General features: G+C 37.2%; 2 protein-coding genes across 2 annotated transcripts in view; both read left to right on the top strand.

Annotated features, from left to right (window-relative positions):
* The window catches only part of LOC130425913 (zinc finger protein 91-like), a 235,520-nt gene that overhangs the window by 165,891 nt on the left and 52,548 nt on the right, over positions 1–17,081 (top strand). The window lies entirely within an intron of this gene.
* On the top strand, positions 11,234–14,749 carry LOC130425936 (tripartite motif-containing protein 16-like). The gene is made up of 6 exons (XM_056752393.1): positions 11,234–11,730; positions 12,203–12,298; positions 12,377–12,610; positions 12,692–12,839; positions 12,962–13,021; positions 13,383–14,749. The coding sequence occupies exons 1-6, from the start codon at positions 11,296–11,298 to the stop codon at positions 13,922–13,924; spliced, it is 1,515 nt and encodes a 504-aa protein (XP_056608371.1). The 5' UTR covers positions 11,234–11,295; the 3' UTR covers positions 13,925–14,749.

Genomic DNA, 17,081 nt, shown 5'->3' on the forward strand with positions numbered 1-17,081 from the left:
AATCCCTTTTATTTTAAGCCAATATGTTTATTACACAGTTACGTTATTTAATCATTATTTACCAACAGAAAATACACATTGTATTCATATAAAGAGATTAGTCTATGTGGAAATAGTTTTTTTCTCCACCGTTATATCAGAGCCTTAACTGTCGCAAAATACGGTGCTTCACAGACCACATCAGGGCACATCTGTAATGTATCTGCTTGTTTACACTATTTGACCACCAGAAGGTATTTTGAGCAAATGAAGCCTCGAGGAATGAATCCATTTGTAAACAACTAAGCTGAAAGGCTTCAAAGCTTCATGAGGCTTCATCTGGACACCACTCATAGGCTGCACATGTTGAATTCAGATAATCAAGGCACATGGAAACACTTGTAACATTTTTAAGCTAACCACAACATGGCTATCCACTGTTAAAAATCTCAGGGTTCCTACACAAATGATAACAAATAAGCCTACAGTTGACAAATAATGAACACATATCAAAACGAAAACACAGATAGCTTCTATACAACAGTAGAAACATCCTTTCACGTTTGCTGTTTGTCAGATATTCTCAAACTCGAAATACTCTCTCTTCATTTCAAACGACGCAACGGCGATAGCTAAGTTTCAAGTCTCGCATTGCCAGAAGTCTCATTAGGGCTACAGTTGTATTGTATTTACATTTATGGATTTGGCAGGCGCTTTTATCCAAAGCGACTTACATTGCAGTAACCTATACATTTATACATGGGTATGTGCAATCCCCTGGGATCGAACCAACAACCTTGCGTTGTTAACCCAATGCTCTTACCGCTGAGCTACAGGAAAGCTTTCATTAAAAAACATTTGCATTTTATTTAATTTGTTAAAATGAAAGAAAAATAATTTCGTAAAATGTGTATGAATTTTATGTGACAACAAATATAATGTTTTGCAATGTTTACTCGTGTCATAACACAAGTGTCTGTTGCCATCTTTAAGAATCAGCTGAAAACACATCGCTTCCGTCAGCATCTGACCGATCATTTCTGATTTCTATATCTTTTCTACAATATCTATAAAAACAAAAAAGCATGCGTAGATAAACTAAACTTGGCTCTGTACACTGTAGTAGGCTTTGTGAGAGATGTTTTTATGGCTCTTATGCTTTTTGTTGTCGTAATGTTTGACCCAATTGCTTCCATTGTTTGCCTATAACAGCGTCTGCTAAATGACTACATGTAATAACAAACAATTCTAACACTTTTTGTCTACATTCATTACAGGTCTGGATCAGGGCTAAAAACAAACTGTTTAAATTAGACTATAAATTGTCTTGATTTCGCCGGGTGGACTTAAAGCAGACTGCACTTAGCCCATCCAATTCAGAGTTAAATCGTGACTACAGATCGACCATGTAATGAAATGATACTTCATATTGATGATATTATGTATATTGAACATGATGAGATATCAAAAATCTCTGTCTTGACTGGTCAAAGAACGACAATGAACCAGTCTTGACTTACCCGGGCTTCAAATAGCCGGTCTGAATTGACTACTCACAAAACAGGTCAAATAAATGAAACCATACTCCTTCAACACTGTTGGTTTCGTGTACATGGTGGAATATCATACAAGTTGTTTAGGCAAAGACGACATTTAACCAAATTCAAGGTTATTTGGTTAGAAGTTGGTTAGTCACAGCCGGACACCGGACTATAAATGATCTTAACCGAGACGCTGAAATGACGGCTATTGCTTGCTGGGTGCAAACCCGTTTAAATGTAAAAACATGCAGTTATTTCACCATCTGTACAGCACATGCTTTTGAAATACTCTGAAATAAATGAGCTTCAGAGAAATGTTTGAAACTATCCGAGGCTCTGTGACTAACAGTCAGTCACACCAGCGTTGGCAGGCAATGTAGTTTGACAGGTGCAACCAATAAGCAATGTCTATTTCCATTCTTCTTGCTCACATTTAATTTACTTTAACACATATAATTGATTTTTTCAATAGTACACAATCACAAAACACATAAAGGTCTCTTACATGTAATTTTTTTACTTGATTTCAAACGGACATATTTCCTTTAGCGATGCACACTTCACAGTCAACAACAGGAATGCTCATTCCTCACACCTGTCTTCCATTTCCTCTAAACATTTAAAAACGTTTATTTTATTCAATTCAAGTTTATTTATATAGCACTTTTCACAATATGTATTGTTTCAAAGCAGCTTTACAGGGGCAAACAGGAAAAAAAAATTATGTTATGTATACACAAATGTTGCTAGACATGCAAGGCAACACGGTTCAATTTGATAATCGACCAAATTTGTGCATGAAACAGAATAATGAAAGTGTTTCTCATATGTACTTCCACCAGTATTTAAAGAATAAAGTCATAAAGATTTCGTCTGTTTGTCTGTTGTTCATTAAGACAAGCTGTGAAGTACGTCACAGACAAGTGAATGTGTTTGAGGAGGGAGGCATGCGGGTCCTCACCACTGCACAGACCCGTTAACACGATACTCATTCACGATCTCGGGAGCAGGGGAGTTGATCGAAGTAACATCACATAACGTTTGTCGTCGAAGAGATTTAGACAGGCGAGTATTTAACTGTTTTGTGTTTTTGCAGTGATTTTATTCTGACTTTAGATTTGTGTTTTTCTGTCATATTCCGTCTGTTTGTGATTTGCTTTACTTTTGGTTTCGCACAGTTTATCAATGCGGAGATCAATATAACTTTTGCAATCCATTCATAAACAGTATATTTTACAAAACCTCTCTGAAAACGTTTTCCGCGCCGTGTAGTTTAGTCAAATGCACAGTTAGTTGATAGTTGAACTATTTTCATCTCGATTCGGCGACGACGCGCCTGGAAAAATGCGTCGCGAACGAGTCACCGACTATTTGATTCAATTCAATTCAATTCACGTTTATTTATATAGCGCTTTTCACAATGTGTATTGTTTCAAAGCAGCTTTACAGGGGCAAACAGGAAAAACACAGAAGTTAAAACACAGCACATTGCATGGTATTTATACAAATCATTATAATAAATGATATTTAATTTCTAAATAAATAAATGAATGAATGAATGCAGTCTCCCCGTGAGCAGGCCAACACTGCCCTGCTGTGGCGAGGAACCCAAACTCCAATGATTGATTAATGGAGATAAAAACCTCGGGAGAAACCAGGCTCAACCGGGAGGGCCAGATCCCCTCTGACGTGTCATAGCTGCACTCAGACTGCTGACATGTGGTTTAGGCATTAAGCCAATAAGACCTAAACTAAAGTGAAACTGTAGACCGACCACTGAAGAGATTGGTGTCACTTAATTTTTTTTTGAACCTTTTGATGTGAAGATGTATGCCAAAGTTTGAAGTTAATTGTGCATACAATACTGTGCCAAACTAACGTTTTATTTAATAAACGTTTTGAAAAAAATCCACTTGATCAAACAAAACTTAGTTCAATTTATTGTCATCCCTACGTGATTCTCAGTGTTGTATTATTCCATGTCTTTGAAGAGTTGTTAGAGTACTGTTGTAAAATGTGTAAGAAATAATGTACAACCTGGTGTTCCGCTTCACATCAGGGTCCTGATCACACTGTCGGTGCTTATTTCGCGATAACAGCCGGCTGCTCGTACATTATCTTGTACATTCTTATTACACGGCTACTTGTAAGATATGAAATATCTGGACATAAAATGTGAATTTGAAATGTTTTATTATCTCGTTTTTACCGAACACAGACCTTGCAGAAAAGCCATTTAGTTTCAGTTTTAAAGTAAGAAACGACATTCAGCTTCAAACGTCGCGAACGGGCACACTGGTTTAATCATTCGTAAATATAATGACATATATGTTTTTAAAATAAATATTTATAATTCTTTTGTAATATTAAACTGCCCCTCTCAAAACGTTTGCAGCATCCGGGTTACAGGGTGCTATTAGTTTTGAGCAGTTGTTATATGAAATTAACAACCCTTGGAATGTTGCGACTGGCCAATCAGAATTAAGCATTCAAATGAGCCGTGTAATAAATGTATTATAAAAATGGGTATGGGGCTCTAAACTTGTGAACAGCCATGTCATGTGTACATATGTTTACTACAAATTATATAGTATAAGCAACGTATCAACTTTATTAAGCTTTTTAAAAACACTACTAAAACAGTGTGTGGTGTCTGTGTGTATGCAGGGAAATGGCAGCTGCGAGTTTTTCAGAGGATGAGTTCAAGTGTTCACTGTGTCGGATTCTACTCAATGATCCAGTGATGCTTCCCTGTGGACACACTTACTGTATGAGATGTATCACAGACTGCTGGAATCAAGAAGATCAGATGAGAATCTGCAGGTGTCCTCAGTGCAGACAAACCTTCAGTCCAAGACCTGTTTTAGCCCGAAACGTGATGGTTGTTAAAATGGTGGAGAAATTTAAGGCCGGACAACCGCAGGAGATGATCTGTCCTCAACACCATAAAGTGATGGAGATTTACTGTATTCAGTGTCAGAGATGTATCTGTATGTTGTGTTTGGATGAACACAGAAATCATGACACTGCATCAATTTCAGCAGCAAACAAAGAGAAACGGGTGAGAAATCAAACTCTTAAATGTCTCTTTTCGTTCTCTTTTCATCTTGAATCTATGGTTATATTTTCTCCATTATCATCATGAAACTTTAGTGAGTTATGCGGTTAAAACATCTTTCACTATTATCTACATATGTCATTCAGAGGAGAGAGAGAGATCTTCAGAAGCTTCAGCAGGAGATTGATGATCTGAAGAGAACAAAAGCTGAGATGGAAAAGATTTCACAAACACAAGATCACATTCAGTTTCTCCAGGTACAGTTAAGAAGTGTCCTTATTTTGATCTGCGTATAATATAGATTATTGTTTTGACTTTCTCTTTTATATCTTGTGTGCAGTATATACTGTATGGTATGTTATGTCTAAGTACTTTTTTTTGTAACTACAACAAACAATCCTGAAATTACAACAAATTCCAAATTCTGATTCTGGCTCTGATTTCATCTCTTATGTTTCTGTCTGTCTGTAGAGTTTCCAGTGTCTCTCTGTCTCTGGATCACCACAAAACCTCAGTGTCACTTCTGACGTCTCTTTTGATGATGTTGTTGTGAAATCTGTGGCTCAATTCAGAGACAAACTGCTGCAATTCTGGAGTGAGGAATTCCATAAGATTTCCGGTAAACTGATGGATGTTCATTCATTGGTTTTTATAGTTTAAAATGAATACAAAAGCTGTAGGTTTTATTTCTTGCATATACATTAAACAGAAGATGTCATTTGGTTTCCATAGTGACAAGCATCCTGGTGCCTGAACCCCAAAGCAGGATGGAATTCCTACAATGTAAGTTCCTTAGACAGATAAATCATAGAGTGCTGTAGACGTACAGTCCAGTGAAATTACTATTTTACACAAGACATCTCATTACACAGCACATTCAAAGTTTGATAAACAATCTTACCCAAATGTGTGGAAGCTTAGTAAATATCGCTAATGTAGTGATGTAAAAATACTCTAGCTGATGTATTAAATCAGCCCCCCTCCAAAAGAAATCTCAGCCAAATGAATGTTAGAGATGGTTAATATTGACACAGCTGCCTGATGTTTTCTCATCAGATATCCGTCCGTTCACACTGGATCCAAACACAGTGAATTGTAACCTCAGTCTGTCTGAAGAGAACCGAATCGCTACAATCACCGTCCTCCAGCAGTATCCAGATCATCCAGACAGATTTGACCACTGGATGAACATGATGTGCACAGAGAGTGTGAGTGAACGCTGTTACTGGGAGGTGGAGTGGAGTGGACAGGGTCGGTTAGGTGTTGATGTAGCAGTGGCTTATAGGAGCATCAGTAGAAAAGGAGTCGGTCTGGAGAGTGCAGCTGGACGTAATGATCAGTCCTGGAATTTGTTCTGCTCTCCAAGCTATTGTTCATTCATTCATAATAATTCAGAGATGATTGTTTCTCTTCAACCGAGTTATTCTAGAGTAGGAGTGTATGTGGATCACAGTGCAGGAATTCTGTCCTTCTACAGCGTCTCAAACGACACGATGAGTCTCATCCACAGAGTTCACACCACATTCACTCAACCTCTGTATCCTATGTTTGGAATGGATGATAACTCTGCATTCAGACTCGTCGTCTAACAGAATAAATGACAAAGAGATTCTGAGAATAGCCATTTTGTACTCTAAGATCGAACTGTATTTTTTATTTTCAACCAATTAAAATCATCTGAAAATGTTATGAATAATAATAATAAAAGTATGATGAATGTAGTTGAAGTGCAGGAAAGAGAGCTGATAATGAATGTTAAATATCAGTGTCTGTGATGTATAGAAATAATGCAAAATCAGACTGACAGTTGGGTTGTTATGGCAAACAAAACACACTGAGCTTCAGTATTGTACACTTTACATTATATTACAATTTACAATTGAAAGTACAATTTACACTATACATTATACATTATACACATTTTACATTATACATCATACGCATTATACACATTTGACATCATACTCATTATATACATCACACATCATACACATTTTAATTATAGACATTATACACATTAAACATCATACATGGTTTACATTATACACATTTTATATTATACACATTATATATTATACACATTTTACATTATAGACATTATACACATTAAACATCTTACACATACATTATACATCATATATACATTATACACAGTTTACATCATACACATATTACATTATACACATTATTAATCATACACATTTTACATATACAAAGTATATACTTTATACACATTAAAACATTATGCATTATACTCATTATATATTATGAACATTACACATAATACACATCACACATCAAACACATTTTACATTATATAGATTATACACATTTTATATCATACACGTTATATATTATACACATTTTACATTATACACATTACTCATCATACACATTTTGCATATATACATTATATACTTTCTACACATTAAACATTTACATCATACTCATTATATATTATACACGTTGTACATCATACACATCATACACCTCTCGGATCCTGACGTTTAACACTCACAGACATCAAAACTGACAACTCAAAGACTCAATGTGAGGGGTTGATGCCTCGCTCTCGTCACTCGTGCTCAGTTTCTGCTCATCTGAGGAGACGTGAGAGAGATCTGCTGTTATAGTTCAATGGTTGATGAACGTCTCTCTCACCGTCTCACATTTAAAACTTCATGATTTGTTCTCTCTCTGTAGTTCATGGATGATGTCTGGAGATTTGTCATAAACTGACTGGTTATAATTGCAATAAAATGGCTTTTTTTAAAATGGCTTTTCCAGCTGTCTGCGATGTTTTTATTCTGCTCTTTGTGTTTGCTTGAATGCTTTAAACACAGATAACGCCTGATTATTACAATATAATTCAAATGAATAGATATTTTCCACCCTCATCCATCTTTCCCACAGCTTTACAGCAGAAGTTCTAAAAATAAGTGAAAAAGATGCAGTTTTGCTGATTTTTTTCCATTTCAGTTATATTGTTAACCATAAAAAACCTTTAATCTCAAAACTAACACTTGTATGGTGACACAAAACTAAATCTCAGCTGCTCACAGCACCACACATTGACACACAAGTCACATTACAGCTTCTTTAAAGTTGTAGTCACTATTAGTTCTTCACATTTTCAGTTATAATCACTGTTCATCAATATGTTAAGATTTTTTTTACGTAAACATATATAGTTTAATTTGAATACAGCTCAAAAAACGCTTTCACTGCTTTTTAAATTGACCTACTATTTTTTATTAAGAAAGCGCTTGTGCTGTACGTTTACAAATGAGCCAAGAAACACTAACACACATTTGAAATACATATATGAACATGAAATTAAAAACTTGAATTCAGTCTTATTTAGCACATTAACTTTTTTCATGAGGGATAATTTCGTCCTGCAAATTTAGCTTCAGTAAGGTGAAATGCCTGAAGATGTATGACGTCATTCTATTGGTGCATTAACTCGCAGACATCGACCAATGAGAGCGAAAGAATGAGTTTAAGTCATTCATATTCATGCTTCAAGTGTTCAACACAGTTGTGTGTTTGTCGCATGTAACGTGTGTCGCTCGTTCTCGTGAGGTGAGTAACACTGCAGTGCTTGGGGTCATTTTGGAGTCTGACCTTAGTTTCAGCAGTCATGTCAAAGCAATAAGCAAATCAGCGTACTACCATCTCAGAAACATAGCCAGAATCAGATGTTTTTTCTCAAGCCAAGATTTAGAGAAACTAGTCCATGCTTTCATCACCAGCAGGGTGGATTACTGTGATGGACTCCTTACAGGTCTTCCCAAAAAGACCATCAGACAGCTGCAGCTCATACAGAACGCTGCTGCCAGGATTCTGACCAGAACCAAAAAATCTGAGCATATCACTCCAATCCTCAGGTCCTTACACTGGTTACCAGTTACTTTTAGAATCAACTTCAAAGTATTATTAGTTGTCTATAAATCACTTAATGGTCTAGGACCTAAATACATCTCAGATATGCTCATTGAATATAAACCAATCAGACTTCTCAGATCATCAGGATCAAGTCAGTTAGAGATAACAAGGGTTCACTCAAAACAGGGCGAGTCAGTGTTTAGTCATTACGCCCCCGTAGCTGGAATCTGCTTACAGAAGACATCAGACATTCACCAACAGAAGCTTCTTTTAAATCCAGATTAAAAACACACTTGTTTAGCTGTGCATTCACAACCTGAGCACTGTGCTGCTTTACATCAACTGCACTTTTATTTCTAATTTATTTTTATTTGCTCTTATTCTTTTTATCACATTTTTTATCAATTTTATTGCTGTTTTATTGTTTCTTAAAATCTAAAGTTTTTGTGATCTTAAATCATTTGCATTTTAAAGATAAGACTTATTTCTTTCTGTCAATCATTTTATGTAAAGCACTTTGAATTGCACTTGTGTATGAAATGTGCTATATAAATAAACTTGCCTTGCCTTGCCTTGCTTGAGTCTTTTACAGGGATTATTCTGACTTTATATTTGTGTTTACATTTGCTTATTTTTATACAATTTTATACGATTACATGACCTAACACGTTAGAAGCTTATTAAGCATTATCGGAGTATGACTGTGCATTTAAACTCACTCAATGACTACCACAATACAACAAAAATATTGAGTTTTTTTTGTTGAACACAAAATGAGATATTTTAAAGAATGTAGACAGTTCTGGGGCATATTTGACTAGCATTTTCATTTCTCCTACTATGATAGTCAACAATGTCCCAGAAATGTCAGTGTAATAAGGTTCAATAAAAGGAAGGAAGGAGACGGGAACTGGCAAACATTTAATTAAATAACAACAAACTAAAAAGACAGCCGGCAGCCCCTCACGGACGCCTGCCGGCGAATAACACACACACATAAACTGCTGGCGGCCCCTTACGGACATCTGCCGGCGAAGAACACAATACATAAACACAACCCACAACTAAAACCCAGGCCTGGTCCTCTCTCATCAGCAGTCCCGTCGCTCGTCCTCTTATGCTCCCAATCTCCTCTGTGAGATATGCGGGACCGGTGTGCGCACCGCTGATTCAAACTTTAAATCACGCCACCGGCCCCGCCTCACGGCTCCCATCACGTCTTCCTGACAACAGTCAGTTGCTAACATTTTTCCTAATATCTTTATTTGTGTTCAGAAGAACAGATACATTTATACAGGTTTGAAACGACTTGAGCGTGAGTAAATCATGACATGAATACTCTTTTTTGGATGATTCATTCTGGTGCTGCGTGATGTTCTTTTCTTCAGATTTCCGTCAGTTCACACTGGATCCAAACACAGTGTGTGATTTTATTAGTCTGTCTAAAGGCAACCAAGTGGCTGCAGTCATTGATTCACAACAGCAGTATCCAGATCATCCAGACAGATTTGACTCCTGGACTGAGGTCATGTGCACAGAGAGTGTTTGTGGACGCTGTTACTGGGAGGTGGAGTGGAGTGGGAGACGGAAGAATGGTGTTGATGTAGCAGTGGCATATAAGAGCATCTGTAGGAAGGGTCTCGGTCTTGAGTGTGCAGCTGGACGTAATGATCAGTCCTGGAGTTTGTTCTGTTGTCCAATCTATTGTTCATTCATAATAATTCAGAGATGCTTGTTTCTCTTAATCCAAGCATTTTTAAAGTAGGAGTGTATGTGGATCACTGTGCAGGAATTCTGTCCTTCTACAGCATCTCAAGCAACACGATGAGTCTCACCCACAGAGTTCACACCACATACACTCAACCTCTGTATCCTATGTTTGAACTAGATGATCATTCAAACTCTGTCAATATCTGCCATCCAACATTATGCAGTAAGTGATATCAAGATTCTGAAAATAGCATTTTTCTCTCATGTTAAAGCTACGGAGAAATGTATTGGTCACGAGATTGTACAGTTTATGCTCCTTTTAAAGCATCTATTAATATCATGTGTTATAGTGAAAATCTTACATGAATGAAATTGTAAAGCAGTATAGAGACCTGATGCTGAGTGTCAAGTACTAATGTTTGTAAGAAAAGAAAATCATATAAGTTTAGTTTACTTTTTTAATTTAATGTTAATCAACCTAACTATAATTTGACTGATGAATGAGACATAAAGAGTTTATGTTTTTGATTAATTTTGATTATTTGTTTTTCTTATATAATCTAAGCAATGCACACAATGTTCACTTCATTTCTGTCATTACAGGAATACAAACTGTTGTCAGAACTGATCCAACCACATTATTTGTTGCTCAAGAACTCTTTCAGAAAGTTCAATGATTTATTATTTTCCACAGCACAGCTTCACATATTTCATATGTGTCTGAGCTGTTTCGTGATAAACTCGACCTTCATACATGTTTGTGTTTTCATGAGGGAACAACTACACGATAGTTTAACCGCCGCCAAAATAAATTGTAATGTGCTTTGTGTTCAGTGGCTGTTTTTATAAGGATAAATCAGTTATGACTTGTTCTGTTCAAAATAAAGCTCTTAGAAAGACAAAAAAAGTGGACGAGAAAACCTGCACAAACAATGTTAACAGCTGTCATGAAAAGCAGAAGAACCGGTGTGGTTGACACAGAAACGTCTGACAGTAAATGACATCATGAGGAGAAAAACCTGTTTGTCAAACATGTGATGAGGAAGATTTATTTGACTTCAGCTCAGAGAGAAAGACAGAAGTGTTGTGAAGCTGCAGTGATCTCTCTCTCTGTGTGAAATGGCAGAAGCGAGTATTTCATGGGCTCAGGATCAGTTCATGTGTTCAGTGTGTCTGGATCTACTGAAGGATCCAGTGACTGTTCCCTGTGGACACACTTACTGTATGAGATGTATCACAGACTGCTGGAATCAAGAAGATCAGATGAGAATCTACAGCTGTCCTCAGTGCAGACAAACCTTCCGTCCACGACCTGTTTTAGGGAAAAATGTGATGGTTGCTGAGATGGTGGACAGACTGAAGAAGACGAGAATCCAAGTGACTTCAGATGTGGAGTGTGACGTCAGACGACTGCAGGAGATGATCTGCCCTCAACACCATAAAATGATGGAGATTTACTGTATTCAGTGTCAGAGATGTATCTGTTTGTTGTGTTTGGATGAACACAGAAGTCATGACACTGCATCAATTTCAGCAGCAAACACAGAGAAACAGGTGAGAAATAAAGACATTATAATGTTGAAATACAAATGAAGTTCTCTTTTGTGTATAATGTTGGGGTGTAACAATATATTGTGGTTTGAAATATTGCGATTGACTGGAAACGACACAATCAGCTTAGGAGGCGGTATTAAGTTACGACAACAATAATATCACAATGTTTAGACAAACTTTTACCTTGGATAGAAATATAAAACAAATATCTTCTTAACTTTGTATCATGATATGTCATATCAGAAAAATTCTTAATTTGGTTCCAAAAAATGTAATATACTTCTATGGAAATGTGAGCCCAGTTTTAAAACATAAACTGAGCGTATCATTACACCCCGAACATAATCCAAAGGAATGTTTATTTCCATTTTAAATTTGTTTTTAGTTTGTCTATGCATCAACATATATTTTTAGTGAGCTACAACCAATTTTTGTAAATTTCCTCATAAAGTCATTGTTGTTGATGTTTCAGAGTCAGTTGGAAGAAACACAAATTAAACTCTGGCAGAAGATTCAGGAGAAAGAGAGAGACCTTCAGAAGCTCAGAGAGAATGTGACGTCTCATAAGGTGGGATGTGATGAGATGTTTGAGTATCACAGAAGTCTCAGTGTGTCTCACAGTAAGATTTGTGTGTTTGTGTAACAGCGATGTGCACAGACAGCAGTGGAGGACTGTGAGATGATGTTTGCTCAACTGATCTCATCCATTGAGAAAAGAAGCTCTGAAGTGACACAGCTGATCAGAGATCAGGAGAAGACTGCAGTGAGTCGAGCTGAAGGACTTGTGGAGCGACTGAAGCAGGAGATTGAAGATCTGAAGAGAACAAACACTGAGCTGGAGAAGCTTTCACAAACACAAGATCACATTCAGTTTCTCCAGGTAAATAAAACACAAACAGATAGAAATATAACAGTATTACTGTATTTGTATTTCATCTCTTGTCTTTCTGTGTGTCTGTAGAGTTTCCAGTGTCTCTCTGTCTCTGGTTCAACAGAAAACACCAGTGTCACTTCTGACGTCTCTTTTAATGATGATGTTGTGAAATCTGTGTCTCAATTCAGAGAGAAACTGCTGCGTTTCTGTGGAGAGGAGATACACAAGATTTCTGGTAAACTGATGGATGTTTATTCATTTTCAGATGTTGAGCATCATTGAAGATTCTGTAGATGTAGAATTCAATTTTTACTGTAAATTTTTTACATCAGCTGTCATGTATGTTGGTTTTTACAGCGACAAATGTGCAGATCGGTCTGACCCCTGAACTCAGAAGCAGGAGGGAATTGTTACAATGTAAGTTAGAAGAAAAATAGACTGTTTTACTTAATAAATGACCTGAAGCTGATTATACAGATCAATGTTCTCTAAATCAAGAAATCGTTTTGGTAGTTTGTTTCATTGTTTAACAGAAGTTGCACTTAATGCATGATTAATTCTGATGAACATGTATTTAAATGCTGTTTGCACACATTGGGACGAACCAAATAACAACATTAGGGGAACATTTTGTGTTTGTTTGGTGTGATCAGTTCTAATAAAGTGGTTTAAAGAGGAAAGTGTTAACACTGACTTGATCAGCTGATTGTCTAATAATTGGACTTCAGCTAACGTTGACATTGCTGCATGATGTGTAACATTGAGTTCTTCTCATCAGATATCCGTCAGTTCACACTGGATCCAAACACAGTGAATCATTTTGTCAGTCTTTCTGAAGGACACCGAGTGGCAACGTACACTGTTTCAACCCGGCAGTATCAATATCATCCAGACAGATTTGACAGCTGGACTGAGGTCATGTGTAGAGATGGTGTGAGTGGACGCTGTTACTGGGAGGTGGAGTGGAGTGGACAGGGTCGATTAGGTGTTGATATAGCAGTGGCATATAAGAGCATCAGTAGAAAAGGAAATGGTCTTGAGAGTGCAGTCGGGCGTAACGATCAGTCCTGGAGTTTGTTCTGTTCTCCATCCCATTATTCATTCTTTCACAATAACATGGAGACCATTCTTCCACCTGTCCAGAGTTGTTCTAGAGTAGGGGTGTATGTCGATCACATGGAAGGAGTGTTGTCCTTCTACAGCGTCTATCCCAAAATGAGTCTCATCCACAGCGTTCACACCACATTCACTCAACCCCTCTATGCTGTGTTTGGACTGGACGAACACTCTGCAGTCAAACTTTGTTTTCTTGAAATGTAAATGGTGCAAATGCAATCCAGCAAATGTTTTTTGATACGTCAAGTGTCGAGTCTATGACATTAGTGATGAAAATGTTTGATGTTTTTTGTTGCTAAACATTGAATGAACAAACAGTGCCTGAACTTGTATCATGGCTTCAAAAAATTCAAGACATGATTCTTCTATTGTGAATGTTAATGACATTTTTATAAACATTATCAGTAGATTATGAAAATCACAAAGTTTGCGCTTGGGATTAATTTTTGTATATTACAAAATCTTTACATGGCCTAGGTGTATGTTATGCTTTACGATGATTTATCCTGTGGAAAATACATTGATTTGTTTCTGTCTTGGAGGAAAATACGGGAATTGTTTGTACGCATTTATGCAGAAGGATTTTCTATATGTTCTATCTTATTTGTCAATGGAAATTCTTATATTCCAAAACAACTTATTTTTTACAGTAATGATGATTTAAACATGGTATATGGCAGGGGTGGCGAACCTGTTTGGCATGATGAGCCAAAAAATATTCCTTATCAATGCAAAGAGCCACATATATGGAAAAAAATATTAACAAGAACTTTTACACAAAAATTACGCAAATAAGCCTTTATAAGACTACCGTTTTTAACATTAGTGTGACACCTGGCAGTCTTTCATTTCCACAATACTTTTTAGGTTTGGCTTGTATTCAGTTGTTGCCACTCGCAGTAACTCTTTCACATGTCTGTCAGTAAGAACAGAGCGATGCTTTGATTTGACTTGTTTCAGTGTGGAATAAAGTGATTCACAGATGTAAGTCGACCCAAACATTGACAACAGCTTGAGTGCTGCCTGTTTGACATTAGGATACCTCTCAGTTGGCACCACCTTCCAAAACTCCACGGTTCCTTCCTTCAGAGTACACTTAAGTCTATCATCCTCAGAAAGTTCAATCATTTCGAGCTGAGATGCTGCTTCATCTTCCACTAAAGGGGCTTTCAAACAATCTGTTTCAGCAGTGAACGGGTTGATGAGGAATGTAAGGTCTTTTTTGCCGTAAGTCAGAGAATCTGTTTTCAAAACTCTGCTCAAGATTTTCAAGGAGTGTTGCGTACCGTTCAGCACTCGCTTTTACAACCTCTGCTGCTTGTTCACTTGCCTTCAACAAAGAGGGAAAATGTGTGAGCTCTCTCTTTTGTAGATGTGTCTTGAACAGCTTGAGTTTGTTGATGAATGTGAAAACACTCTGCACCAAGTCAGGCAGCATTTTCAACCTCCCTTGCAGATCCACATTTAGTCCATTCAGATAATGCAGCATGTCGACCAAAAATGCCAAATCCGATATCCACTGGGGGTCATGCAGCTCAGGATAGTCCTTCTCTTTCTCCGCAAGAAACAGCTTCACTGGATTCAAAAGCTCAAAAAAACGGGAAAGAACATTGCCTCTTGAAAGCCATCTCACAGAGCAGTGCAGAATCACATCAGATGGAAGATCTTCATCAAGTTCAGCAATGAGATTTCGGAACTGTCTGTGATTGAGAGCATGCGTGCGTATAAAATTGACAATTTCCAGAACAGGTTTTGTTACGTGGTCTAAGTTTAGTTTTTTAGACACCAAGTTTTCTTGGTGAATAATACAGTGAAACTTCCAAAAATCTGGAAAACGGTCATCAGTTTTACACAACCCTACAAGGCCATTCTTAGATCCGACCATAGAGGGCGCTCCATCCGTGGCAATTGCGGTTAGTTTTGATAACGGCAGATTGGCTTTCTCAACAGCTGTCATCAGTGTCTCTTTCAGATCGATGCCACGAGTCCTGTCTTTCAGTGGCATAATGTCGAGGAGCTCTTCTTTAATCGTGCAGTCTTCTGACACGGACCGAACAAATATTGCCATCTGTGGTTTATCCTGAACATCGCAGGATTCATCAACAGCAATGCTGAAATACATGCACTTCTGAAGATCTGAATATAAATTCGTTTCAACAGCGTTATTAATGTCCGATATTCTTTGTTCAACAGTGTGTCGTGACAATTGAAGGTCCGCTATCAAACGTTTCAAATGTTCGTTTTCGGGACAAAAAACATCCATTACATCATTGAGGCACTTTTTAATGAAGTCCCCTTCACTGTATGGCTTTTTAGCACGCGCAATATTCCATGCCAGCTGATATGATGCTAATGTGACTGTCTGTGAATGTTTGGTAAATTTCCGAAAGAGCTGAGTTTGCTTCTCCGACTGACGTTTTAAAGTTTTTACCTTGTGCATTCGAAGTTCACTGCCTTTGGGAAATTCCCGGCCCTCGGTAGGATGGAGTGTGGTGAAATGGCGCTCAAGATTTGAAGCCTTAAAATGCGACAGTGAAGTCTGGCATATCAAGCAGAAGGGTTTTCCGTTTCTTTCAACAAAAAAATATAGATCTTCCCATTCAGATTGAAATGTTCTGTGCTCATCTACGTATTTGCGCTTAGCTGTACATTTCCCTGTCTCCGCCATGATAATTGACAATTACAGTACGCACTCGATGAGGCTAGCCGCTAGTAGCGCATGACTTTGAGTACAAAAATAATTATTTAAAAAATAATTATTTATTTATTTTATTTCAAAATTAATTTGTATACATTTTTGTTAAGTTAACTTCAGTTTAAAATTATTTAAAAAAAAATGTGATTAAGAAGCAACTTGTGGATAGATTATTTTAGAGCCGCAAAGAGTCAGTCAAAGAGCCGCATGTGGCTCGCGAGCCGCGGGTTCGCCACCCCTGGTATATGGTCTTATTTATTAATGTAAACTTCAAATGAAACCTACTTTCTTCATCTTAAAATAGGCCGTTATAACTCATTCTGTACTATACTGCAATGATTTTTATTTTCCTTATTCTTTGTCTGACTAATTACGCACAACATGTACTGTACATTTGCATAAGATGCTGATTTTCTCTGTTTAATAAAAAATATTATCATCTGTCCAACCAGCAGAACACAGAGCCAAATGACTAACTGACAGAATTGCAATACAAGGAAAATGACAAATATTTTGAAAGAGTACGCCTACATAGCTCATGAAAATCACACTTCACACAGTGTGTAATGTTGCCGTGTTTGAAGTAAGCAGTGTGCCAAGTTGTAAATCTGAAGGTGAATGATTTGCAAAGTTATTGGCTTGGAAAACAGTGAGTCAACTCTGAAC

Source organism: Triplophysa dalaica, chromosome 7 (assembly GCF_015846415.1).
Source record: "Triplophysa dalaica isolate WHDGS20190420 chromosome 7, ASM1584641v1, whole genome shotgun sequence".
Classification (NCBI taxonomy): domain Eukaryota; kingdom Metazoa; phylum Chordata; class Actinopteri; order Cypriniformes; family Nemacheilidae; genus Triplophysa; species Triplophysa dalaica.

Excerpts from the sequence above, each read along its gene's own strand:
- LOC130425936 (XM_056752393.1), top strand. The coding sequence starts at position 11,296 with ATGGCAGAAGCGAGTATTTCATGGGCTCAGGATCAGTTCATGTGTTCA. Across the intron at positions 12,299-12,376 it reads AGAATGTGACGTCTCATAAG|CGATGTGCACAGACAGCAGT; the intron begins GTGGGATGTGAT and ends TTTGTGTAACAG. Across the intron at positions 12,611-12,691 it reads ATCACATTCAGTTTCTCCAG|AGTTTCCAGTGTCTCTCTGT; the intron begins GTAAATAAAACA and ends GTGTGTCTGTAG.